Source organism: Xiphophorus hellerii, chromosome 22 (genome assembly GCF_003331165.1).
Source record: "Xiphophorus hellerii strain 12219 chromosome 22, Xiphophorus_hellerii-4.1, whole genome shotgun sequence".
NCBI classification, from domain to species: domain Eukaryota; kingdom Metazoa; phylum Chordata; class Actinopteri; order Cyprinodontiformes; family Poeciliidae; genus Xiphophorus; species Xiphophorus hellerii.
The window spans coordinates 19,054,685-19,081,541 of NC_045693.1; the positions used below are offsets into that span (position 1 = coordinate 19,054,685).

Here is a 26,857-nt window from a genome sequence, read left to right on the forward strand (position 1 = left end):
AAGTACTTAGACTAGCCCTTCTGCTGCAATAACCACCATTCTGATGCTCAGCTTGTTCTTTAATAAGTCTTCTTTATTATTTCTAGTTGCCTAAATGCTTCTGCTATTTAATTGGCAGACTTACTATTTTTTCCAACATGCAATTGAACAGGTGCACTTAATAATGCAGTCTGTGAATGATGTTTTTTTCTGTTTGTTTGTTTTTTGCAGACTCCATATTTTAAGTCTGACCACATTTCATGATTAATTTTTGTGTTTTTATATTTTAACTGTATTTTTTCTATTTTTCCCTGACTATGCCGTTTCTCTTTATCTGTTTATTCTTTTTTATCTTGAACATTTCCTACGTTGCGCTTTTGTGTGCTAGCTTAAAAATGAGGTGTGCTGACCGTCTCTGTTTGCTGTTTTGCTAATGATTAAATTCAAGTTGGCGTTGTCAAAAGCATACCGGTGCATGAAACCTATCGGGTGTACGGACTCATAAAACATTATGCAAAAATGCAAGTGTCTGCACAGAGGCAGAGATGACAGAGACGACAGACGCGTGCACGCTGTGATAAATGAGCTTATTATAAGCGAGCTATTAATTCAACAAGGAGGCTGAAAACACAGCAACACAACCCCTCAGAGGTTAAAGTGAAAAGAGACTAAATGTGCAGCCCGTGAAAACAAATAAATGTCCGACATAAAATGCTCTTCACTGTTTAGTGGTCATTGCTGAAGGGATGAAAGACTCCCCGCTCCTCCCTGGAGTCAGGTTGCAGCCAGAAACCCACCTTGGCCCCGGTTCCCCGCCAACATGTCTGTGTTTTGGTGTTTGTCTGTAGATGCGTGTGTGTGCGCGTGTGTAGGCGTGGGCAGCAGCGTTCAGCGGTGTTCTCACAGCCCAGCTGAGACTGACAGATGGAATCATTTCACACACAGACAGAGAGGCAGGATACAGGAAACTGGGGTGTGTTTAATAGTCCTGGTGCTGCTGTGGTTGGTATTAATCTAGGTCAGCGGTGTTCAGCTCATGGCAAGTTGGCCTCTGGGGCAAGCTTGGCCTTTCCTTGACCCCATTTATTCTTCATTTAGTCTTACAGTCTACATGTAGTTTGATGGAATAAAGTGTCTGACAAGCCATTTTTGTGCAGCGTTGGACATACAGTATTTCTACATTACTACACCGGTTTCCCCCGGCCTCTACTCCTTTACACAGACATACTCTTAAGAGCAGAAATGCGTATCAGAATCCTTTATGGTGAAGCATTAAAAAGTTTCTTCATATAGTGAACTACCTGTTTAATTTAACTCCAATATCAGCTTCTGTTTCTCTATCATGTGACGAACTGGGCGAGAGAGATTTTGCATGCTTACCTCTTAACTGCCTTTCTGCGAGAATATTTTTCGCCCCTCTAAATAAAAAACTAAAAATGGAATCGCTCTCATCATGACTTCATTTCCACAGATAATTTGGAGTTTAATTGCTTTTACAGTTGCTGCATATGCATCAGGTACTCTGTAGTAAATTAGTAGAGAAAGAGGGATCGTCAGGTTCACTAATTAAAACTTGTTCTGGCTAACCTCAACACAAAAATGTATCAGTGCACCTAATTAGGCTAACACTATTATAAGGGGATCAAAAATTCACAAAGACACATGGATACAAGTAAAATGGGAAAAGGCTACGTGTTATTATCTTCTTTAATTAAATCCAGTAAAGTGACTATTCGTTCATGCTAATTTTTTCTGCGTCTGGCTAAAGTAACTGTAAAAACACTGTCTATATTGCAACTGAATTTATATTTTTACAGGCAGTTTCTCTGATGCCTCTTTATTCCGCAGCCTATTATCTACTGCATTTTTATGGGCCATTTTCTGTGCATGTCTGTACTGTTTCTCATTTTATCTAAACACTTTTACCGTACTAGACTTTATAAACTGTGACCAGTGTGAACTATTTTCAGATAGATGCACTACGAAGTTTAGACTCTTGTGCTAGATTTGTTTTTCCCTTGCTGTATGGATACTTTCAAGAATTTTGAGTTTCTTTTTTCAATGAAATTACACATCAATACACCAGATGCAAACTTGTAAAAGGTAACTGATATCAGAGGATATGTGATCAGACTGGAATATTTCTAACTTTACCTTTGATTTGTTGAAGCAGCAGTTAAAAGGCACTATATTCTGCACCGTTAATTTACATGGCAGTGCAATGTTGTGAGCACTGTCACATCACTGCTTGAAGATCTGGGGTTCGAATCCCAAACCTGGCCTTTGAATATTCTGTAGTTGAATATTTCCTGACACTTTGGTTTCCTTCCTTAGTCATAAAGATAAATAAATAATTTAGATAATTCTATTGGCCTGTGCTTGTGCTTAACTGTGAGTGTAAACTTGAATTGGTCTTTCTTTCACATAATATGTCTCTCTATCTACAAATAAATTAACTGCAACATTATTTTTTAATCTTAGTTGCAGTGAACAATATTTGTTTCTTTTTGCTCCCTGCACACATCTGCAGGGCGGAATGGTATTTTCTGCTATTTTGTAGATTAATCTTACAGAGAAGCTCACCCAAGCATCTTATTGTCTGGTTTGTGCATTTATGAATAGCATTGTCTCTTTCCTTGATTGAAGTGCAGGCCTGAGGTCCCTGCCTTCATGTTATCTGTCAAGAGGAAAATAGAATGGACAGATTTATTACCACAATAAAGGCATCTTGGACAAAGCCTCTCACCTGTCAGCTTAAGTAGTCGACGTGTAGACATTCCTGCATGCGTGTGTCTATATTTTTGTTTGTGCACATATGGACGTATGTGTTCCACATGCAAAGCATATTTAATTCAGTAGTTATGTGGGAAATAATTTCTTATGACTGTGGAGATTTTTCACTACAGACTTTGTTTTAGTTCATTTGATGTGAGGAGCTGGAGGAGAGGAGAGGGGGGATGGTTGGGTGAGTGGGCGAGTGGGTCCAAAAGCCTGACTGAATGTGGCTATCATGCAGAGTAATATCACCATTATGCTATTGCTAGTGACTTAAACGAATAGGCATTAATAACAAAATTGTGCAACAGCCAAAGTCAGCAGTTAGCACTGCTGCATTGTCATTTAATTTAGAGCAAAAGAGGGAGAGAACGCGAGAGGAGGAAGGGAAGGGAGGAAAAAGCGGATCTCATAAAGGCAATGTAAAGGAGAAATTGGGAATGAAAAGGACGCTGTGTGCCTGAGGCTAACAGCACATGCAAAATAAAGTAAAAGGAGGAAGCCTGGACGGATGGTGATGGTGATGGCAAGAAGAGGTGTAATTGTTTGTGGCTGGTGTGTTTCGAAAGAGAAGCAGAAAGAGGAGGAGTTTGAAAGGTATAGATCAAGAGTCTGAATGACACCTTTACATCGACGCCACTCTCAACCTTTTCTGTCTCTTCTTTTCCTGCTGCCCTTCTCTTAAACTGTTATAAATCATATATTTTGTAGAAGCACTTATAGTGCTCGCTGCAATGTTGCTTCTCAAAACGTTGACTGAAGGGTATTTCTGTCACAGTTTGTTCTTGGGTTAAACGCAATAAATGTCAAGAAACAACCTCTGTTTTTCTTGGCCTTCGAAAAGCTGTCACATTCATGCTAAATGTCTGTTATTCAAAATGTATATATATATATATATATAAATATATGTATGCCTTTTTAAAGGAATATACATGTGGCTTCAGCGATTCCCGACAGGGATGTCTTAAGAAGAAAAATGAGAAATATCAATCACTAGAGAACAGATGTAGTTATGCTTTTATTTTATATTGAAACCATCTTTCTTTTTTTCTGAAGGTTGTCACATTTCCCTTCTGCTGGTGTGAATAATTGACTATAAACTTGCTGCTAGATCTTTCTTGTGTGTGTGGAGGTGCTTTATTTAAAGTTCACATAGACTATTGAAGAGCAAGGGCCAGCAACCTTTTTTTTCTTTTGAAGAGATCCTTTTAATAGTAAAGGTATATTTTACAACTTTTATTCTCAATTGAGTTCTGGTTTGCAGCTCATTATGGCCATATTTATTTCCAGTTCAAGTTCAAGATATGAACTTTCCTTTATGAAGGAATTAAAGCGAAGATGAGACATTTTTCAACAGTGTCGGAAAAATTGCAAACGATTGATGATTTTAAGGTCAGAAAACCAACGTGGGCATCAATTCAAAACACAAAGCAAAGTCAAAAGTAGTGATAGGAAATACAAAAGGCTGAATGTGAGTTAATAAGGCAATAGCTCTTTCATAACATACTTCAACGTATTATTAGGGAACCTTTTTGCCTTCTCTCTGTGTTTCGGAAAAGGACCAAAGTCAGACCATATCTGCTATGGTCCTGACTCGCCAAGTCACAGGCCCACATCAGCTGATTTGTAAAAGGTTAAGCTGGTTCACAGGTGAAAGCAGTGTTGTGGTTAGAACGTATGGCTTGTGTGACCAGTCAGGAATTACAAGCTTAAACAAAACTCTTTCGATCCAAAGAGTAAGAATCCAGACAGAGACACGTACCACTCTGCTATTGAGACCCTCCTTATGTATTTGTGTGTGATTGGCATCCACCTTACAGGTTCTTCTACGGTACAGTAAGTTTAAATGCAGTAGTATTCCTGACAGCATGCTGTTGGCATAAAACAAAGTGCAGCACAACGAATCTGTCCTGGTGTCTTATGAGTGAGTCGTTGACTGAAATGGAATGAAAATAAATCATTGACTGTGACGCAAAGATGGCAACGCTTGAAAAAAATATTTATCAGGAAATAAGATATCGAATGGCGATATGATTACCCCGAGTAACATTCTTTTTAAGTGTTTTAGGAGTAGTTTTACTACATAATGCTTTTTACCATCACTTTAGTATTATTAATATGAAGTATTGTCACTTTTACTTGAGTAAAGTTTCTGGATTCTTCGCTGAATGAAAAACAAATGGTTTCATCAAAAATGCAACAGACACAGATTTGCAGTTTGTGTTAATTTGAGACCTATTTTTCTGTCTGCAGAGCCGGGTCCTGCTTTGATATTGATCCTCTATATGTGACACTTCAAACCATGACACAGCCCAAAACATTTTCCATACTTTTACTGTGCATAAACAATTGTGTGTTTATTGAAAGCAAAACTAACTGGAGAAATATGCTAAAGCTCCTCCAAATCACACATGAGTGACTCATTGTCGGCGAGGGATTAATGGACATATTAAACTGTAACCGTCTGTCACCTTCAGCATTCATTGCAAACTTAATTGGGCTTTAACTTTGTTAATATGTAGAAAGTTGGGTGGCTCCACTCTGCTGGGTTGCAGACAGTCTGCCTTGTAAATGTGCCTGTGCCACAGGGCGTGAGCCAGGCCATGTTTGATGCAAGGTTGTAACTTAATCTAGGACTTAAGATTATACAATAATATATTTTCAGTGAATTAATATCTTTTTTTTTTTCATTTTTAAGCCTATAAAAGTCTTGTCAAACAAGTGATAAGCTTTTATATGTATGACTTTAAGGATGTAAAATTCAAAAGAGTGGGGATTCCGAGTCCCGTTTTCTTACTCCAGCAACTTTATGCTCACAAACTTTATGCTCAGGCATTATTGGTCTGGGTACTGACTCTGATAAAACTGTCTCTCACAGCTGTAGGGTAAACTCGCCCTTAAGCTTTTGGGCTTTTGTTCCTTTTAATGCAGGTATGTCAAACTTGTTTTCAGTTTGGGCCATATTACAATCATGAACTTTTGAGTCAGAATATATTGATAAAATCCAACATCTTTTCACATTTGTGTAGTTTGACGGGTAAAAACTGCGTCGATTTGAATTATAAAATGCAGTTTGCAGCTTTTATATACAAGATATTTTTCACACATTTGTTGAAACTGTCATCATTTCAGTATGTTAGACAGATAATCTATGAAAAATAAGAGATTCCCTGCCTCCTTTGTTTATATTGCATTGCTTATAAAATTCACATACTGCAGCTTTAACCACACAACTGTTATTTGAGAGGGGTTTTTTGTCCTCTCTAGGGTAGAGCCTAGAGAGGCAAAACAAAAAAAAGCTGGACAAATTGGCAGGACATGTTTGACACAACTCTGGATGGTTCACAATGTGTTTTTTAGGGTTTCTGCTATAAAATATGATTGTATTTCAATTTCTCGTCAACATTTGTGAATGAACAGTGTCTAACATCACAGTGTGTAACTTACACAGAAACTCTTCTTTTTCTTGGAGAGAGCTGCTGTTACAGATGGCTTGATTTAGAAAAAAAACACCTCTCTATTTCACCTTCTCTTCCCACCTGCTGTGATTTTAATGTTGTTACCAACCTCAACAAGATCTCTGCAGCTGCGTTTTGTTTTGTCCTTTGTGGGTGTGACTTGAAAATGGCTTTCTGCTTCTGAAATGTCTTTACGTACGGGTGTCACGTGGGGAAGTACTTCACGGATTTTAAACGCCATAAACCGGTGCAACATGGTGACATAGCTCTTAGTAAGGCACTTAACTGTACTCTGACATTCCCCATCCAACCTGGTTAAGTTTTAAGTGTTTCTAAATGAAAGAACTACACTCCAGAAGAAAAAGCATGGCAAGCTTCAAGAATCCACCTTTTACAAACTTGGCACACTGCTGCACTTTGTGCTTCGAGCAATGATTTAGTCTGCAGTGCAAGAAGGGGACGGTTTCCCACAGAACAAGCAGATGAGCATCTAGCATGCTCGCATTATATAACCCTCTACAATATAAAAAGGATAAACGGGGTCTTATTAAGACCTTGCAGTTTACTGCAGGTTGTACAGAGCGCAGTGGGTATGATTAAATGCTACTAAGAAAGGGGAGATTTTAAGGTTTACATAACATTTGTGGATGAGCATTCCTTTCAGCTGTCAAAAATGCAGCACCCAAAGTTATGGGAATGTGTCAGCCCGCATAGTGAAAATGTTGCCTGTCAGAGAGTGGAATGAATCTGTTTACCAAGAATATCATGAGCTTTGCGTCACTCACGTCAGTCAGCTGCGCTTTGGTCACAATCTGGTAACATTCGCAGACTTGTTAGGGGAACCTGAGAACATGTCTACCCGGCCGCAGCTAACACGGAGTTAGGCGGTGTGCGCGACCTCCGCATACTGATCCGGGCAGCAGTCCCGGGAGCTCGTGTATTTATTGTCATTTTTGTGTGCGTTTCTCCTCTCTCCCCCTCTTCCTCTCCTCCAGCTCTAAGCACGTATTTTCTCTCAGGTCAAACCCTTTATTGTTAAGTTACATAAGAGCACTTAGTCAACCAACAGTCGAGCAGCGGCGGCGCTAAGGGCTGCAGGATAACCGTACTTCCTCTCTGGCACTCTTCTGGCTGAGAGCTCTGCTTTAAGTTGCTGTTGACTTTTCAACCCACTTAGTAAAGTTAACTTTTTTTTTTTCCACTTTTGAAAAAACGCAGTGACTCTCCTTGCATGGTTCAAAACTGTTGAATTGGTTTATAGAAATTAATCCATGTATAGTGTTGAGCTTATGTAGCTTGTTGTACCATCGTTTGAGTGGTGTATTTATAGATATAGACATGATTTTAACACTGTAGCACATTAGCATCATTGATGTGGTGGACTTAAGTTTTTTTTTTGTATCAACTCTTGCAGTGCAGTTTACATCATTGGCAAAGATGTGTAAAAAAAAAACAACAACCTTAAAATAAATTAATAATTTAATGCAGTAGCACAATCTCTCATTTAAATTTTAAAGAAACCTAGCCTTTAATTTAAGCACATCGCTAGTCTTCAAGGGTTGTTAAGCAGGGAGGGTAAAGTAGTGTTCCTTAAAAACCAATCACACATTGTTGTATTTTATCTACCTGTTGTACACTCAGTGTGTTTGTATATTTTGAGAAGCTGTTTTGATGTATTATTAGGGCAACTTTCATCACTGGTTTGTTTTTACCAAGTTTTTTTTTTTTTTTCTCTCCAGGAGACTTTCAAGTAAATATAGAGATCTGACCTTATTTGAGTTGTAAAGTTGATGTTCATATTGCACATGGACCTTAGAGACACTATCCACGTCCTCTTCGGTCTACAGACTCCCCTGCTTCTGAGTGACTGTTTCCTGCTTTTCCTTTTGCTCAATTACTTCTCATCTGACTCCCACATGTGGGTCTTTGGCTCTTTGGGAGAAAGGATACTCTGTGGAGGAGGAGAGCTGTGGCATGGCTTCAATCTAAAATGTGCCTGGTTAGTAGAAAGAAATGAGCAAACTTAGCGATTATGGTTGTGTTTTGTTGTTGTTGTTGTTTTTTTAAAGATACATTAGCTGCTTTGTACAAAACAGTACTGCCAATATTAAAAATAAACCATAAATTCATCACTCAGCCTCAGCATTTGACCTGCCATCCATACCAGTGAGACATAACAGCGGTGATCAGATGCATTCAGATTGCACATATCAATACATGTTAAAAACATATTCTGATGTGTGGAAGTGCATTTAGGACAAACAAGGGATGAAACAGAGGTCAGAAAATTACAAAAAAAAAAAAAAAGCATAGACGGAGCCGCGGTTGCAATGTAGGAGGAGGTCACAATGAACTCGTCCTGTTAGATGATGCTTTTCTAGTACTTTCCTCTCCCTTCCATCAGCCCCCCTTTTATGTCTTTATTCTGCTGATACAACCTCCTCCTGTCTGCTGACTAACTGACCCACATTCCCTTGTGTGACTAGTTGCCCTTCTTGTGTAGGCGTGTGCGTGTGTGTGAGCCCACATATCTGCTTGCCAATTTTTGTTGTGGTGTGTGTGTGTGTGTGTGTGCATTCTTGTGCCAACTTCTGTCTGTGTTTGTCTGCCTCATCTCTCCCCACTAAAACTAGGGGGGGGGAAAGAAAATCCTCAGTGTCTCCCAGGCTTGAGCAGGAACCAATTAGGTTATAGTTTTATGGAGTGCCATTTTCCATGATGATTTATGAGATTTCTCAAGTGTTTTGTATGTTTGTTTTTTTGATTGTGCTATTTTCTGTTTGATAAGAAGACTCTCTGGTTGACAATTTCTTAATCGGATCTAAATAAATGGGCCGCCTACAGATGAGACTCCCTCTAGTGGTGAGCTTCTCTGTGGCACAGTTCAGGAAATCCAAGAACCTCTTAAATGATTTCAGTTACTTCCAAGGCTTCCTCACTTTGACTCATTTTTAGTTAGTGTAACAATTTAGCTAACTCTGCTGTGGATTTAATTGGCTTTCGCACTGCGAGCACATTCCCACATCTTTAATTTGTGCATCATGCATTTTTCATATAATGTAAGTGATGTTCTACTTTGCATAATTCAGAATTATGGCTCTCCCCCCTGTTATATGTCGCTTTAAGTCACAGTTTATTCGGATTGTGCCATCCCAAGGGCGCAACGTATGTAAATGAGTTCTATATTAACTGCATTACAAAACATCAAATGACACTGTTCCTGTAATGTATTGCGTGTGCTACCTCATGAGAAAAAAAAAAAAAAAATCACAAATTGAAACAAATAATTTTTTTTCCCTGCTTCCTTGTATTTCAGATATAAAACACCAACAAAATAACTTCTTGTGGACTGAAGCCGTAAACCTGAAATCCAGAGAGGAGAGAGCACTCGCAGCTTGGACAGGATGGCGTTGGTCGACAAACACAAAGTCAAAAGGCAGCGGCTGGATAGGATCTGTGAAGGTGAGTTGCTCTCCTTTCTCCTTGTGTTAGACGTGTTCAGATCCGAATGTGCAAATTGATCACTTTGATCGCACATGGGTTTGAACTTATTCACTTATTTTTCTTCATCATTAAAAGTCTGCAACGAGCCTTTCATCCCGCAGCTACAAACTCGGTGAGAAGCCAGAGCGATCGCTTGAATTAAACTGTCGGTGCGTTGTACATCTCAGAGGAAGCCCTGAGACTGACTAAGGCTTCAGACATAATAGGATGGATGTCTAGCAAAGCAGTGGAGTGTGTGTGCGTGTGCGTGCGTGGGAGGTAAAGGACGCCTGGTTGAAAGTCAAATGAGACTTGAATTTGATGTAACCAGATTGCTGTAGAGATGAAGAAAGGGGTTTGTAATGAAGTGAAGCATTCCTTTTAGCAGTGGGACTGTGAACGGTAGTGGGATTGATTTGTGTGCATGGGTGCATTTACATATTTATGCGTTTTGTACAGATTGGAACACCAAGAAAGGCATTTTCTTTTCTTTTTTTTCTCGACACGTTAACAGAAACTACTGGACGTGTATCGGATCTTTGTTGCTGTTCTGTGCCGCGGAAAATTATTCTTCCTTCCATATGAGATTTCACATTTATTATTTTATGTTGTTTCAAAAACTTGAATATAAATTGATATACAGTCAATTTACAACCAGACTGAGCCTGTCTTGCTTGTCAAAAGCGTGATTGCTTATGATTGCTGACTGAACAATATCAAACAGCATGTTAGGATCAGATAATGTGGCCCTCTTTCTTTTTGAGGTGTTCAGGTGCTAAAATGTTTGATCTAATATTATGATGGAATGAGATTTCGTTTTATTGTCAAAAAACATCAATAAAATGTCTTCTACTTTGTGTGACATTTAAATCAGCCGTGTAAATTTTGCGTCAGTCTAAAGTTTCCGAATTATCTTCATTTATGACTAGCCTATATATTGCCTAGTATGGTTGGGTTGGAGTACAATATCCTGTATGCTGGCCATCCTCACCAGCATTGATTTAAATATTTAAAAACTGCAGCAAATGCAATGTTTGCATGGTAACACAGTTGTTCACACTGTTATTGGTTCTTAATTCAAATCCAAAGCTGGGCATTTCTGCAGGGAGGTTGCATGTTTTCCTTGTGTATGCTCGGACTATCTCTGGGTACTCCAACTTCCTCCAACAGTGTAAAAATATTCATCATTCCCTTAGGCACCAACACAAACTCCCTGAATGGACACGCTTTTAATGTGCATATAAGTTGAAACATTCCTGAGCCAATTTGCACTTTTTCCATTCCTACTCCCATTTCAACTCCTTAAATGTACCAATTAATACCCTTTTCCAATACCATGTTCTTGTGGGGTTTTTTTTTTTGGGGGGGGGGGTTACCATTTTTTATCAGTCTTTATAATCTGAATACTTTTTATTGCATCCTCATTCCACTGATGAAGAAAATTATACTGATCAAACCAAATTAATACTGAGAGTCCTCCTTTTTGGTAGTGTTTATTTGTTGGAGTCACAAATCCACATTTCCTTAGGCTAATAGTCAATTATATGAAATTATTTTAGATTATTGGCCTCCAGAAAAGGTAAGTAATAGATAAATGTAGGTGCAAAAAGATTCCTGATGTTTATAATAGGTCCCTTAGCAGACTTTGGTGCCTGAAAAAATGTCAGTATGAAAACAGTAAAACTTAACAGACTGAAGGCAAAAACAGTGAATTGGGAAAATTACTACCACTGAGAAGTATCAGGCTGCTCTGTTGTGGGGCCATTAGTGCTAAACCTAACTGTGATGCATTTGGCATACTAGTCCTGTCTCAAATACCATTTTAAAGCCTGGTGGTTTATAAGCAGCCCACCTGTTCTGGTCCTAACAGCCATGGGCTCCTAAAAATATCAACAAGCACTGAAATATTTACTGTCTTTAATTCTGGAAAATGTCATATTAGTGCAATACAAATGGCAATTTAAGATGAACAAGTCCAAGTCAAGTGCATTGTAACCAAACGCTGGGTTTGCCAGGATTAAAAAGATGCTATCCCATAATTTTGCAGTAATCTGCCAGGCCATTAGGATTATCAGGCCCTTTTTCTTCAAAATAAAACCTTGGAACCTTTTCAGCTGTAAGTTTTTAAGCTCCTAAAAATAGTACAGGAATTATTATAGCCAAAAGCAAAACAAGCAACTGCTAAATTAACACCTCGCTGAGCTGTGGACTCATCTCAACAACCTTTCCTTTCTTTTTCTCTTCTCTCACTCCCCCCTCTTTTCCATTTACAATGCATATCACACATGAACAAAGTTCTGAATGACGACCTCCAGAAAAGTACTTTCACCCACACCGGGATGTCTCCATCAACTTCTTGGTACATCCACCTGCTGAGGGAGTGTGGGTAGCGCTGGCCTTCCAACCTAAACCTAACTTCACCCATCCTCACCGTAACAATACAGGGGTAAAGAGGGGTTGATCAAATCAGTGAAAAATCTAGTAAACGAGCCTATATTACCCTCACATCCTTTTACAGTAGAGCAGAGGCTGAGCAGAGAGAAGCTAACATCAGATAGTTTCTTACAGAGAAAAACCGATGTGATGGAAGCAGCAGGAGAATCCATGGAGGAAACGGGGGAAGCAGAGCTTCCTGCGGTAAGCCTTTGATCCACAAAGTTAACAGAAACATGGCTGATCTGGTGTGTGTGCTGATAGACCAACCTCGTAACAAAGTAAGCTTCAGACGTGAAGGCTGATGCAACGCAAGGAACCATTAGTTCAAAACATCATTAGATTTATTGTACAACCTTGTTCTGTGGATGTGATAGAAAGCAAAAGCAAACCTTAAAGTGCCTCAAATGACATGTAGTCATAATCCTTTTTAAACAGGCATTAATACCTCAACCCAAGGTATGAGTGGATATTGGAATTTTCTGCCAAATTCATTTAAAATGCTGGATTTGAATGGAGATGCCAGAAGAAGAGCAGGAGCGAATGGCGTTTTCTCTGAGCCGTTCTGCAGTAACAGGTGGAAAGAAGGCTGAAAGAGGCCTGCCAGATAAATTTTTTTCTTATTTGTTCTGATTATATTATAACATTATAACTTCTTCATTGTTGCACCTGATGTTAACTCAAACTCATATTCCGATCTTCCCTTTTTTGACTGTTTGCTCTCAGTTTCCATGCTGTCCTTTTCGTCACAACCAATGTTTTGTTTTGTGAAAATCAAGAGAAATTGCAAAGGCAGCTTGAATAAAAAGCCCACAGCAGCTTTTGCGCCTTTATGTCAAACACATGACACGCTGTCAGTTACCATAGTAATGTTTTATTGGTTATTTCACAATGTATGACTTTACAATGAGCTGCTTGCAACTTAAGTGAATCTTCTCAGAAAGATTAATGTGCCTCATGCTTTTGAGCCTCAAAGTATCAAATAACTTTACTCCACTTTGTTTGTTTCTGAGAAAAATCCCACTGCTGCTATTTTATAGATTCCTAAATGAAGCAGTGATGCTGCTGTTTCCATCCTCAGAATGAGAGCCACATGTGGCATCTTAAAACTCTCCAAAACCACCAGCCCCCTTTCCCTGCCTGGAAACAAATCCCCTCTCTCTATTTTTTTTCACCCATATTTTTTTATTTTTTGTTAAATGCAAGAAGAAGGATTGTGTGCTGCCTAAGCAATATGTTAAATCCCATGACAGTGTTTCCCCCTGCTGCCACTGACATCTTTTGCAGAGTCCATCTCTCATATCAGTGAAGTCACTCTTCTAAAGAGAATGGGAAATTTTCTTTCTTCTTCTTTTTTTTTTCATGATGCAGTTAGTCACCACAGCGGCTCTTAAAAAATCTGTAGAAGAGGGTGATTCACATCTGCGAAGTTTAAAGATCAGAGGCTGGTGAATCATGCCGTTTTCACAGTAGCATTAAATCCACTCAGCCATATAAAAAGGGGTTATTTTAAAACCAGAGGCATGGGGTGTTCTGCACCATAATGTCAAAGCCACCCACTATTATCTATAAACAGACTGTTGGGACTGAGGCATGAAATACAAATCAAAGTTCATACCATGTATATTGACAAAAACAAGAACATTACGGAGTGATTGTGATTGCACCGCAGTCATGGCTTGAAGTTGACGAGACGGTGAGAGCAGCTTCCCCTAATTTCCATTTATCTTCTGAGGAGAACTGTGTCAATCCAATAGCTGGTTCCCGGCGGCGTTGCATTGATTGCATCTCTGTGATGAGTGGCCAGCAGGAACGTGTCCGTGGGCCCAATCACATTCGACATGCCCTATGCGGCGTGGCTGTTTATCCCCATCAAGTGTGGTCACGGTGCCGGAATGTAGATTTCACTGGTGCAAATTTGAAAAGTGCGTCTGCAGAGATTCACTTTAGTTCTTGGCAAGAAGTGGGCAGAAGAACCTGAAAATGCCCATAATCAGGACTAAAGAGAGATGCAAACCTGTGGAACTGGAACCAGAGCGTGTTGGGGTTGACGTAGGTCTTATTATCATATAATTATGAATCAAATTGGGGCTTTCCAGCGAGAAATTGTTGGAAGAAGCAAAGTGGACAAGTTGGACACAGCATGTCTTGTGATCTGGTTAATTTGCAAACAACAACCCATTGTCTGCTTTCAGTGAATGTGATATTTGCTGTGCATAACAAGAACTGAATTTGTGGTCACTTTAATTAAACATATATTTAGAATTTTAATTAAAATGATTAATATACAGTCTTTGAAAAGAAGACTAACAAAGATTAATCGTTTTAGAAGTTTTTTAACATATAAATCTAGTTTGTGTAGCGTAAGTGTGTACACACTTAAACTATAACTTAATTCCATTCTAGTGTTCAGTCTTGCTGGGTAACTAGGAAGCCTGACTTCTGTAAATAAGGTTCACCTAACCAAAATGGACTTTGTTGACATTTGCTCACTTGCATTATTCAGCTAAAGTTCTTGCAGAGTGATTACAGAGGATCAGAAATGTTAAAAGTTGTCCGACAGGAGGAGGGTTTCTTGTTTATTAAGCTTCTGTTCTGCATTCGACAACAGTCTTCTGTGTTGTCCTGGATAGAGGATAAGGGTTTTTCTGGGAGCTTTTCTTCCATTGAAAAATAAAAAACCATACACACTAAGTTAAAATATATATATAAATATATATTAAGCCCTTTTATTCCCCCATATTTATCACTCCTGTAAATTGTACAGGAGTGAAAACATAACTTGAGGTAAAAAGAACAACTGAAACTTTGCAAGAGCGTGTGACAAAAGGGGACCCGACCTCACTGATGAGTCTGTAAGCTATTCATTAATTACCAAAGTGCCTGTAAATTCTCTAACAAAGCTAATAAAGAAGAGTTGTTTGTTTTAATAAGCCCCTTCTAAAGCACATACAGTGGAACTGCTGCTTCCAATGTGGGATTGATGAAGTGCCAACAAGAGTGTAGCAACAATAAGGTAAATGTGACAAACATCTGCTCCCAGCTTCAGCTCTCATACTCTCCCCTCATCCCTCCAACTCTCTATTTGTCTGCTCCTCCTTCTGTCCGCTCCATCTGTGTACCCAGCATGCATTTTGGCTCAGGCGGCGTCGCAAAGTCGCTGCTATTTAGCCAGAGCTAACCCGCTGATCCAGGCACGGATGGGATGTGAGGGGTGCTGTGACGTGAAGTAGGTCGCAGAATGAAAAAAGCCGCCACCCTCCCTCTCACCCTCTCACCCTCTCGGCGGTTGGTTTGTGATTGGATGCAAACACCACAAGGTGGGGTAGTGGAATTTGTCATGAGGAGTTAGTGTTGCCTGGATTGCAGCGATGTGGGTAATGCTTGATTATGCATCATCCTCATCTTTGTCATTTAGGTTTGTGTTTAAAATGAACAATTTCTCATGAAGTGGTCAGTCATACCGAAATACAATGAAGACAAGTATTTGTTTTTTTCTTTTTAAAAAAAAAACAAATATTATCCATATTATTCCATCTGTCATGTTCTGGCATACAGCTCTGGTATGAAGTCATCGGTGTGGCGTCTGGATCCATTTCTTCCCTCTTCCATGAAATCATACTCCACACCTATTGGCCTGTTCTAACCTCCCCTCAAAACCCACAGTTTTCCTTACAGGCTTTAAGGGAAAGCAGCGAGGGAACTTATTAGCGAGGGAAACAATAGAAAAACAGACCAGATGCAAATTTACTTACACTATACTAAAAGGTACAATCTTTATTTCTTGCTAGCTGACATTGAAGAAGAGTGAACTTTTCCTGTTTTAGAGCAGGGAACATTACCAAAAGCATTTCTGTTTGTTAAATGGCAGAATAACTGAAGTTTACATACATCTATATTTTATTTAGAAGAATTGTCTTTAAAGTTTGTGACTTGGGTCAAATGTTTTGGGTGACTTTAAAGCTTCTCACACATTTTCTGAAATTATCTCCTCTGACAGAAGGAGTGAGATCAGAGTTTTGTGATGGTAACACCAACACTAAATTACTGACTGTGTTGTCTTTAAACTCTGTACTACTGTAACTAACCAGGCGGTACATTTTGAGTTGAAAATTCTCTTCTTGATATGTTGGTTGATTTATTTAGATAGTCTATGATGCCACACAAAGAAGCAGGATGTTTGAAAGATGTCCTTAAACAAATCCAAAAGTATGCCTAAATTATTATCCCAAATAATCACAACCACTTTGTGTTATTTTGAACCTGATCTGTGTATGTAAATATCTTGTTTCCGTTGCAAAGGGTTAAACGTTTGTGTTTGAAACAAGTGTAGGAATAATGTACTTTAAAAGCGTGACTGTTCTACGTGTCTGGTCTCTGAGCTGACGTGTACATGAACCTCGGCGATTAAAGTTGGAGTTTAGCTCTTTGAAAAGTCTCAGTTATGAAGTATTATAATAACCTGTGGCTTACTTGGATCAGAAAAGAGAGAGAAGGGATTACGGCATAACATAGCTGATGCAGAGGAACAGTTCCAGAAAAAAATAATTATATTGTTTCAGTTTAACCCAACATGCCCGTTTACCATTTAGTAAAATAATAGCTTACTCACATTTATAGACCATTGAGTTGCTATAGAGAGGCTTCCGGGGGCAAATATTCTTATTGGGTTCACAAACACAGCAGCTATGTTGCTGTGTTTGTTAAATGTGCATTGCAATTTATCTGGCTGCATCATTTCCTGCAGCAGTATTGGTATTGTAATCTCATTTTGAGTCAAAAGTCCCTGCCACACGCTCACGCATACGTTAGTGCAATTACCATTCAAACCGTGTCTTTGCTACGTGACGCGTCACTCTATAGGAGACAGTTGTTTTTATTTCTGTTGAGGGCCGGCGTTCGCTTTGAGTTAGCGTGTGATTTTTATTCATGTATGGGCAGCGGGCCAAGGCCAAGGCTTTAGTTGGGGGGATTACACATGCGAATGAAAAGCAATGTAAATGAAGTGCTGCAGCCGCTGCAGTCTTTTGCGTGCGGAAAGACGAGCAGAGCAGGGTCGAAAGGCTGCGAGGCTGAAAGTAAATTTTTCAATCGGCTTGTTTAGTATAACACCTTGGAGTCAAAAATGTATAAAGAGTGTGAACTTTATTTTAAAAAATGCACACATTTACATGCTCACCCCTACAGTGCTGTGAAAAGCATTTATAGCCCTCGAACCTTCTCACAGTTTGTCACATTTCAAGCAAAAATAATCAGTGGGTTGACTGTAATTTGTAATTTTTTTACAAACTAAAACTCTGAAAAGTGTCATACATTTATATGCTCCTCTTTTTACATGCATGTAAAATACAACATACCATACATCTGATTCAGTGGGAGGCCTGCTCCTTCTTCTCTGTATCAAGAGATTGTTATTCTGTAAGAATTCTTTAAGAAAACTTGACTCTTTCTGTATGGCCTGGTACCAAATAATCATTGGTTGGTACTGACTTGTGTCCCGGGGGTTTGGAGACCTTTGATGTAAAGGGACAGAGCAAAAAAGTGAAAGATAGTCTTCTAGTGAGATGATTCAAATTAGAACATTTTGGACTGTACACCCATCGTTGTGCGGTGGAGAAAATAACACTACAGTATACATGCTCCTAAAAGTACAGCATGGTGCTGCCACCACTATGTTTTACAGTGGGGAGGCTTCACTGCAATAACAACAGGGATGATGGTCAAAGTTGAAGATGGAGCTAAAATTTGAGACTGGACCAGAGGTTTACCTTTGAGCAGGGCAACAACCCTACAAGCATACGGCCGTACATTGGAATAGTTTGCATCAAAATAATTGATTTGGGGTATTTTGCTAAGAAGGATGGGCAAGAATTTTAGCATCTGTGTAACAAACATGTTAGAGACGCAACTCAAAATATGTTGGCAGCTGTAGTTGGAGCAAATGTGAAAATGTATAAATGGTATGTTTTCCTTCAACTTCATAACATGGAGAAAATTAGTATTGGTTTACTACACTGAAATCCTAGTAACATACATTGAAGCATGATAAAATGATAAAAGTATACATATGTTTTCAAGGCAATAAAATGAGTAACCACTTTTATGTGGTCTGAAGGACAGGGGCTGAGTAATGGAGAAGTAGATAACTAATGAATGTCAGTGAAACTACCTGCTTAACAGAATAAAATGCAAGTTGAAACCTTTTGTTAGTCTTTACTCCTCTTGCGAGTTTTACTTTGATCTGTCGGATCCCTCTCTTATTGTCTTCATGTATTCAAATCTTATCTCACATCAAGCAGGCTAATAGTTCCTCCATCATACTGGGGAGAAAAGGAAAAAAATAAAAAACATCATCTGCATTTTTTTCTCTGTGATCCCACAAGAAACAAACCCAACACAATAGAATAGACAGCTTATTCTCTGATCTCTTCCTACACTTATTATGCAACACTGATTAAACAAGATATTTGTGCCAGCAACTAATCTGCTTTTAGGTTTCACAGGGCTATGGCGGGGTTTTTAAGATTTTTATTATTTCTCAAAGGAAATGTGATGATTATATTTTCAGTTTAAAATACAAGTCATCACCTATAGCAACATGTGACTAAATTTGGATGGAAAATGGACACTTCTTCCTCTTACATTTGTCTTCATGCATTAATACACAAGAGGCCAGAAGGGATCAGCTTTCAGTCAGGAAGTAAGGCAGAATATTCTTGGTTTAAAAATAAAAGCAATAAATAAGAACATTAACTTATTATCAACAAAAACTATTCTGTGGACTCTATATGAAGATAGTTTTCTCTTTCTCGATCTTGTCAGCAACTGAAGCATTTTGAAGCTCAAAAGGTACTTTGGATTAAATGCTGCGACATAAAGCCCCATCCCCCACTCCACAAGCTTTATGCACACACACGTATGGGCACGCCAACCCCCTCCTCCACCCCAGTGTTTTACTTTTTATAACAAGGGAGAACATCCAGATTACTGAATCTTTTTCAGGGAGCAAGATCATAAGAGATTTTCTAAAAAAAAATAAATAAATAAAAAGGGCGAGGGAGGTATTTGGGTGCGGCATATATTTCAGCTAAATGAGGTTTCATCATGGAGTTAAATTATAAATATTTATATAAAGAGTTGAAAACCGCAAGTTCTGGATTTGATATCTTTCCGTCCATTTCATGGAGCAGACAGCAGCGGAGGACAAGTATGAGTTTACAATATTCCCAGTCTCAGATTATTGCAGTGTTCAATGTCCTGCAGTTGCTTTATAGACAGCAGGTCTGAGTAATCCCAAATCAAGGAGAGCAAAGCAGCGGCAGAGATCATCAAGGACATTTCAGAGTGCATTGGGCAGCAGTTGTGCGGTGGCTCTGCTGCAAGCATGGGGCCCAAGGGATTAGAGTCCAATCAGACTGGATTTGATATTTACTGACAGCACATGGGACTTAGCTGAGCAAAACTGTATTTCATTTGTTTTCAATGAAGCCGCGCACCTTGCCTGGCTTCCCTCCCTGTGCCGGGACTCTGACGCGTCTGAAACCTGTTGACTGCTACGGATCATCAGCAACTTCAGGTGGGTGTCTGAAGGAAGGGAGAGATCTGGGGGAAGTTGTGGGAATGGGTTTCAAGTAGGATTGGATTCATTGTCATCACTAGGTTTCCTAACTGGTTCATGTGACGTCACAGAAGGAAGTGGAATTAAACAGGCTTTATTTGAATGTAATCCTCCATAGCAATCGGCAGAGCGAGTAAAATGTCCCACTGAGGGGAGAGATAAACCATTCTGGATTAGTACAAGCCCCAGCCCATCCCAACCCATAACCCAGCCTATCCTCTTTTTTTTTCTTCTTTTTTTTGACCTACTAACAAATGTGTAGTGGCTATCTTGAGCTTGCGTCCTGTGATCGGGTCTTCCATGGAATAACTCAGCTACCGCCACAGTGTTTGTGTGGTTTTGTGTGATATGGATGATTTTGTGTGTGGCGTCCTTTTCCCTCTTGCACAACAAGGCAGCATGACCATGGATTAATTATTCAAGGACTGCCAGCTAAAGGGGGAGTCATCCGATAGCTGGGACTTATAACAAGCTGGTATCAGGTGAAACTGTGCACTTTGTTAGGTGTTATTTTTGTGCTTGCTTTGTGCTTCCCTTCGGTTTTATCTTTGATGCTGGAGAATTTAACTTTTAAATACTCCAAAGAATTTTTTGTGTTTTCTTTTATATCTGATTTTTTAAAAAAAGCTATTTCCTTTTTTTGCCAATGCTTGTTACAAACAAACAATTGGGTCTTGGACGCTCCCACAGTTGGGACACGTTAGGGGGGAATGAGGGTCAGTGGGAGAGGCAGTGCGACAGTGTGTACGACCAGCAAGCAAGAGTAGCAGGCCGACGGAGCTCCCTGTCATACGGGGAGGGAGGAGGCTGGTACGAAGCTCCACCAGGGGTGCGTCCCCCTGACCTGGATTTGAAACGTGCTTCATATTCTTACCAAGACTCTTCCTACGGACAGGTCTACGCAGAGCGGCAAGACCCACGCGGATTCAGGAAGAGCTCTGTGCCAGACATAAACCACTACGAACGGGTACCAATGGCTCACCGAGGCTCCATTCCACATCAAGATTACTACTCTCATGAACCAGCCATGACTCCTCGGCCACCTGAGGGCATTTACAGGCCAGAGCACCAGCCTCTGCCACCTCACCCTCATCAACTCAGCAGGTCAGGCTCCCATTTTGGAATAGCTCCTGGGGCTCGTACTGTGTGGGATCAAACTCAGCCAGGCAGAAGTGGACCTCAAGCTCCTACATCACCTCTGCCTCCACAACCACCTCCAACAGCCCATGAGTTAAGTCGGACTTACAGGGAACCTGGGGCTATAACCGTTGCCAAGGTTATGCAAGACGGCCAACAGCGCTTACCTTCCAGAGACCTACCTCCCGGTCACTATGGTATGGATCATCCATCTCCTCGATATGCCAGTGAACCACCCCCTCTCACCGGGCCGTCTGTCTATACAGATGTTGATGGACGGCCTCTGGATTCACAACAGCAAGTTGCCACCTGTCTCGTTGTAGATCCAGCAACTCAAGGTATGATGAGGCAAGAGATTGCATCACCTTACACCATCCAACAACAGCAGCAGTTGCAGCAGCAGCAGTTGCAGCAGCAGCAGTTGCAGCAGCAGCAGTTGCAGCAGCAGCAGTTGCAGCAGCAGCAGTTGCAGCAGCAACAGTTGCAACAGCAACAGTTACAACAGCAACAGTTGCAACAGCAACAGTTGCAACAGCAGCAACTTCAACAGCAGCAGTTGCAACAACAGCAACTTCAACAGCAGCTACAGCAGCAGCCAATTCAGCAGCAGCCTTTACAGCAGCAGCAGCTTCAACAAGAACAGTTGCAGCAGCAGCATCTGCAACAGCCGCTTCCACCTCCACCCGCCATGCCGGTATCTGATCCTAACCTTGCTCTGTCTTCTCCACTTCCAGCTCCAACTGCTCAAATGCAAACTGTGGCAGTTGTTGCTGCTGCACCTGCACCTCCATCTGTTCAGAGTGCCCCTACACCAGCTCTTCCTCCTCCTCCAGCTTCCCCACTTCCTGTTCTACCTTCTATGCCTCCTGTATCATCTGTCCCGCAGACACCTGTGCCTGTGGACCCCAAGAAGACAGTGGATCCAGAATTCCTTTCTTTGCTGCGTAATGAAGGCCTCTCAGAGAGCACCATTTCTTCACTCATACAGCAAGGCTTTGACTCTAGTAGCTTGTTAGCTGTTATGGAGGAAAATGATGTCCGTACTGTGGCCCCCAACCTTGGCCAGGCTCGCGTACTGTCTCGGTTGGTCCATAACTACAAGCGGCCCATTGAAGCTACACCAGCCCCATCCCGTCCTCAAACACCCATGCGAGGTCGCTCTAATAGCTTTAGCCATCGCTCAGACATCTATCAGCAACAACATCACCACCATCCACCGCACCTTTCTCAGGCTTTGGCTGTAGATCCTCAACTAATGCCCCCACCGACTCCTGGGGTCATGCAAACCATTTCTCCAAGGATAGGAGAAGTAGTAAGTCGGAGGCCAAACAGTGCACCCTCTCAAAACCTCATGGAAGTCACAGGCGGCTACCCAGGTCAACCACCTCGTTCCCCTGGACCATACACTGGAGCTCTTATGCCTGTCCAGTCAAGACCAATGTCTGCTTACTCCTCAGGGGTAACAATGCCAGGGGTGCCTATGCAAGGTATGCAGATTATACCACAACAGATGACTGGGTCAATGCCTGCACTACCAGGATCCATTCATTCTATGCAAGGTATGCCACAGCACATGCCTGTATCATTGCCAGCATTACAGCAACCCCCCCAACAAGTACCAAAGGCATACTCTACCAATTATACAGTCCCTATGGAGCTGATGAAAAGGGACAGGAATTTGCTGCCATTATCCCCCATGCATAGCCCTCATCCAAGCCCTCAGCTGATTCGTAAGGGTGGGGGTCCTGCAGCAGACAATGCCATGGTCCCCGTGGGGGCTCCAGTTCAAGGTCAAAGTGCACTGACTGCTAACCAGAAGTTAAGCCGACGTACAGGTCCTCCCGTCATTGTGTCCACCATGGCATCTCCAGACACAAGTAAATATATTCTTTTTTTCCTATTTTATAGAAATCTTTTGTTTGCCTGGGGTTTTTGTAGATATAACTTTACTTCATTTGGCTTTTATTTAGTTGATTTACAGATTTAATAGACAGACAATGTATTTTACCTAAAACCTTTTTTGTATAATGATCAGTATATAATACCAGTTCATGGGGCTGCTATTGTATTTAAGTGCTATACAATACAGTCACAAAATGCTTAAAATACCAACTTAAGTGTTAGCTTCCAATTACATCTTCACATTTATTTTCACCAGTTGACTTGATGAATCATTTATACTGTAAGTGAAAAGACATTTTTTGTGTTTTGCTCTCAGATCAGGACTATTTGTTATTTGATGATTTTTTAATGTTTTTAATCTTACTCTGCAGTTTCACCATTTGCTTGCTGTCCTGTGTTGCTTGCTGTCCTCTATCAATCACAGAGAAAGGTTGTGTCTTTTTTAGCTTTCATCTAAGCTTGTGGAGTGAAATGCTTAATGTTGTCACCTATCTCTTGTCAAAACAGCTTTTTGAATTAACATGGATTTGGAATAATCACCCTGGCAATCCCTTCCCTGTCCTACTTTTGTTTCCTGCACAGATATTGATACCAAAATAAAATCTGTCTTTCTCGCCTTCTTATCTATTTGAGAGACGGATTTTTGTTCACAGTGTCTGCAAGATACTTCATGCAGTCATGTGAGTGATCTAATGGTGGCGTTTTATCAGAATGAGAAACAGGTCTATTAAATAAACACAAAGTGGTGTTGATAGGGCACAGCATGAAGGATTTGGGGGAAACAGCTGTCAGCATCCTTTCTGGTACATCTTAGATGTTAACAACTGTCCTCAGTTCATGTTACAGTCTGTCAGTTGCTGCATTCATGTGTGAACAGCTTGCATTAAGATTCCTCTGACTGGGAAAGGCAGATATGACGTGCAGATGTGTTAACCGTTTGGGAACAGACGATATGTATTTGTTGAAACTGCAGTGTGTAGGAATGGCTTTTTCCATTGCTATTTTTTATGTGATAATAAGAAGGCTTAAAAGTGGGGGAAAAAAATGAAACTTTATAGCTACTTGGACAAAGCAACATTCCCACGGACAAAATGTTTGTTAAATTTTCATCGACTACTAAAAATAAAACAACTTTCAAATTGTTTGCTTTTTTATCAGTGGAAAACAACTAATCCAATTTTTTTCACATATTATCTTTCTCATACTACACTGCCCTGACACAGTGACCTTTTCAACAAATGTGAAAAAACAAAGTTTATATTGAAGTTACTTACTGCAGCTTTAACAAAGTGAAGAATTATTTGAAAATTGATTTTGCATTTCTTCAGATTATCTTTATTTGAAACAATGTTTTTGATGATCTGAAACATTTAAAGCACGTCAACAAGTTTAAAGAAATATAGAAACCTGCAAGGTGCCAAATGCTATCAGGTTCCTTTTGGTCGGAAGTCTTAAAAGAATATTTTTCAGACATTTTGCACAGTAAAGACTGATCTTCCCATTAAAACCAGAGCGAGAAAGCGAGACCAACCCCATCATCAGACAGATAAAATTCAATTACCTTTCTGATTGTGTTATTGTGCCATTTTCTCTGTGCAGGTGGCAATGAGAACAGGGAGAGGGAACGTTAATCCTTCAAATCCTCAATTTCAACTGCTGCACTGATACATAGACACCTCGATTCAGGTCTGACCAACTTTAACTTTTAGACAGACTTGAACTGTAAAAAAAAAAGCAGATCAAGGAACTAATTATTAGACTAAGCTGGGTTGTCACCCATGAGATCTTTCAGCCTAGGAGGCTGAGGTATAAAAGGATCCCCTTTGCTTCGCTGTCAAAACAGGCTGCTGTTCTTGGCTCTCATGGACGCATGTGTTGGAAGCAGATTGCTTCAAGTGTTCGTCGAGCATCACATTGTTAACACACCCATGCAGTTCGAAGAGGAGACCTTATTTGCATGTGGCCGACATTTGTTACTTAAGTAATTTCATCTCTTAATGGAGACGTCTGTGAAGCTGCACCGAAAGCATATTCCTAATTTATGTGCTGCTAAGCAACTTGGTTATTCTGAACTGAGTTGCTTCTGGTTAAATCATTTGTGCCAAAAAAAAGTACTTTTAATTTAGAGCTTACTATGATTGCTTTTCTCCCAGTTTTTACTTCAAAAGATTAATATCACAAAATTATGTTTTACTATATTCATTTAAAAATATTTAGCTTACTACGTTGTTTTTAGACTAACAGCTTCTTGCAGAAAAAGCCACCTATTTTGAGCGATCTCTATATTAGCTACAAAGAATTTACCAGGAGCAGAGCTATTTGGGGCTACCGCTATTTGAATTAATAGTCTATGTGTAACACAGATGGCCAGCACACGCCTAACCCAAATATATGACGCTCAGTGAATTACCCCGAAGTAGGAATATCTCCTCCAAAAGGGACTTCCCTTCCCCCACTCTAGTATAAAATAACCCACAATAAAACCCTGTGGGTCTGAACAATGCTTCATTGGAAAAAAGAGACATTGCAATATTTTGTTTCTCAGTACTATATACATACAGCATAGGGTGTCCTAAATAAATAGTTAATAGTAGGATTAGAACCCAAACAGCAGGAGGTAACCAGTGGTCCTTTTGATGAGCGAGATTAGATTTAATTAGAAAGAAGGATTCTTTAAGGTTCACTGAAGAACTTTAGCCTTTGTTGGAGCATCTTGTCCAACAACATCTGGTTTTGTTTGAGGTTTTGGTGCCATGTTTTTGCAGTCTCTCTTATATATAAAAAAAAGAAACCCAAACAAAAAAGAGAACTTTATTTTTACTTCCTGTCCTCTTTTCTTAAAGGGGCAGTATTTAGTTATGTTTGAGGTGTGGGTTAGGAGTGCTCTGTGAGATAGGAACTTGGAGACTTCAGCTTCAAGGAGCAGATTTGGGTGAATAGGTGGCGCTTTGCGAGAGCAAGTGTTTAGGTACTCCTGAATGGCTGCCACTGGAGCTTCAAGGATTCCTCAAACATTCATGACTGCATCAAAAAAAACAACCTCCAAGTAGGTTTTTGTTGTGAGGAAATAACATTATAACATGATTTAAAGCTTTAAAAAAAAATCATGTATTTGCAAATACCCCCCTTTTTAATTTTCTATGCGTGACATCTAGTGTCTGCAATGAGGCTCTTGTGTCCTGTTCTACTTTATGGCTTCACCTTATTAACATCCTCCCCTGCAGAGGGGCCCTGCTCCCATTTGTTGGACGGCCCGAGGGCAGCTCAGGTCAGTTCTGCTCTGCGTGACACACTAGCCGTCTTCTTCCCGTTGGCTTCGTGTGATGGTGGCTGGGGATTGGGACATATTAGTTCTGGATATTGCAGATTATGTGTTTGCAGGGTCCCGTGTAAAGCCGAGCGCAGAGAATGAGGGATAAAAGAAACGAGAGAGAGAAACAGTCATGCAAGTGAAAGATGACTATTGCTGGCTGCATGGTTGTGGGGGGCAGAGAGTTGTCAGCTGTCATTCAATGAGGTTATCTCCAATCTTACATGTGCAGTGAGGGTCAAACACTGACCTTAATCTGGACTGACAGTAAAAGGTTGTTATTGTTATGTCGGTGGTCACTCTGTACTTTGGAAAAGATGATTTTTGTTTTTGTTTTTTTAGTAACCTTGCAAATGGGCAAAATAAATGAGTTGTACTTCCTTCAAGTTTTGTCTTTCTCTTGTTCAAGTGTGTCATAACACACATGTTATCTACAAACTAAGGGAAGTAGGACTTCGTGTATAGATAACAACCATATATGTTGTACCTGGAGGTTTGATTATTTGTTTTAGGTGATGATAATTGGGTTAAGATTATGAAAACAAAAAATCTCAACCCTCTCCACCAAATTTCTTCAAAATTGATTGTTTTTATTTTTAATGTATACATTTTTTCTTAAGGAAAAAAAACATCAATTTTTCCTGTTGTACTTCTGTGCAGCTATCAGTGTTCAGAACTTAGCAGCTTACACATCTTAAACGACAATCTGTATCCTTCAGAATGTGCTCCGTGATATTGACATTAACATTTGATATTAACAAC

At 40.1% G+C, this 26,857-nt stretch overlaps 1 protein-coding gene across 2 annotated transcripts in view; it reads left to right on the top strand.

Moving 5' to 3' along the window:
- The window catches only part of ctbp2a (C-terminal binding protein 2a), a 69,620-nt gene that overhangs the window by 10,392 nt on the left and 32,371 nt on the right, over positions 1 to 26,857 (top strand). For both annotated transcript variants that reach the window (XM_032553345.1, XM_032553347.1), the window contains exon 2: positions 9,529 to 9,674. In XM_032553345.1, coding sequence (XP_032409236.1) covers positions 9,617 to 9,674 — 58 coding nt within the window. In that variant the 5' untranslated portion in view covers positions 9,529 to 9,616. The remainder of the gene's footprint in view (positions 1 to 9,528; positions 9,675 to 26,857) is intronic.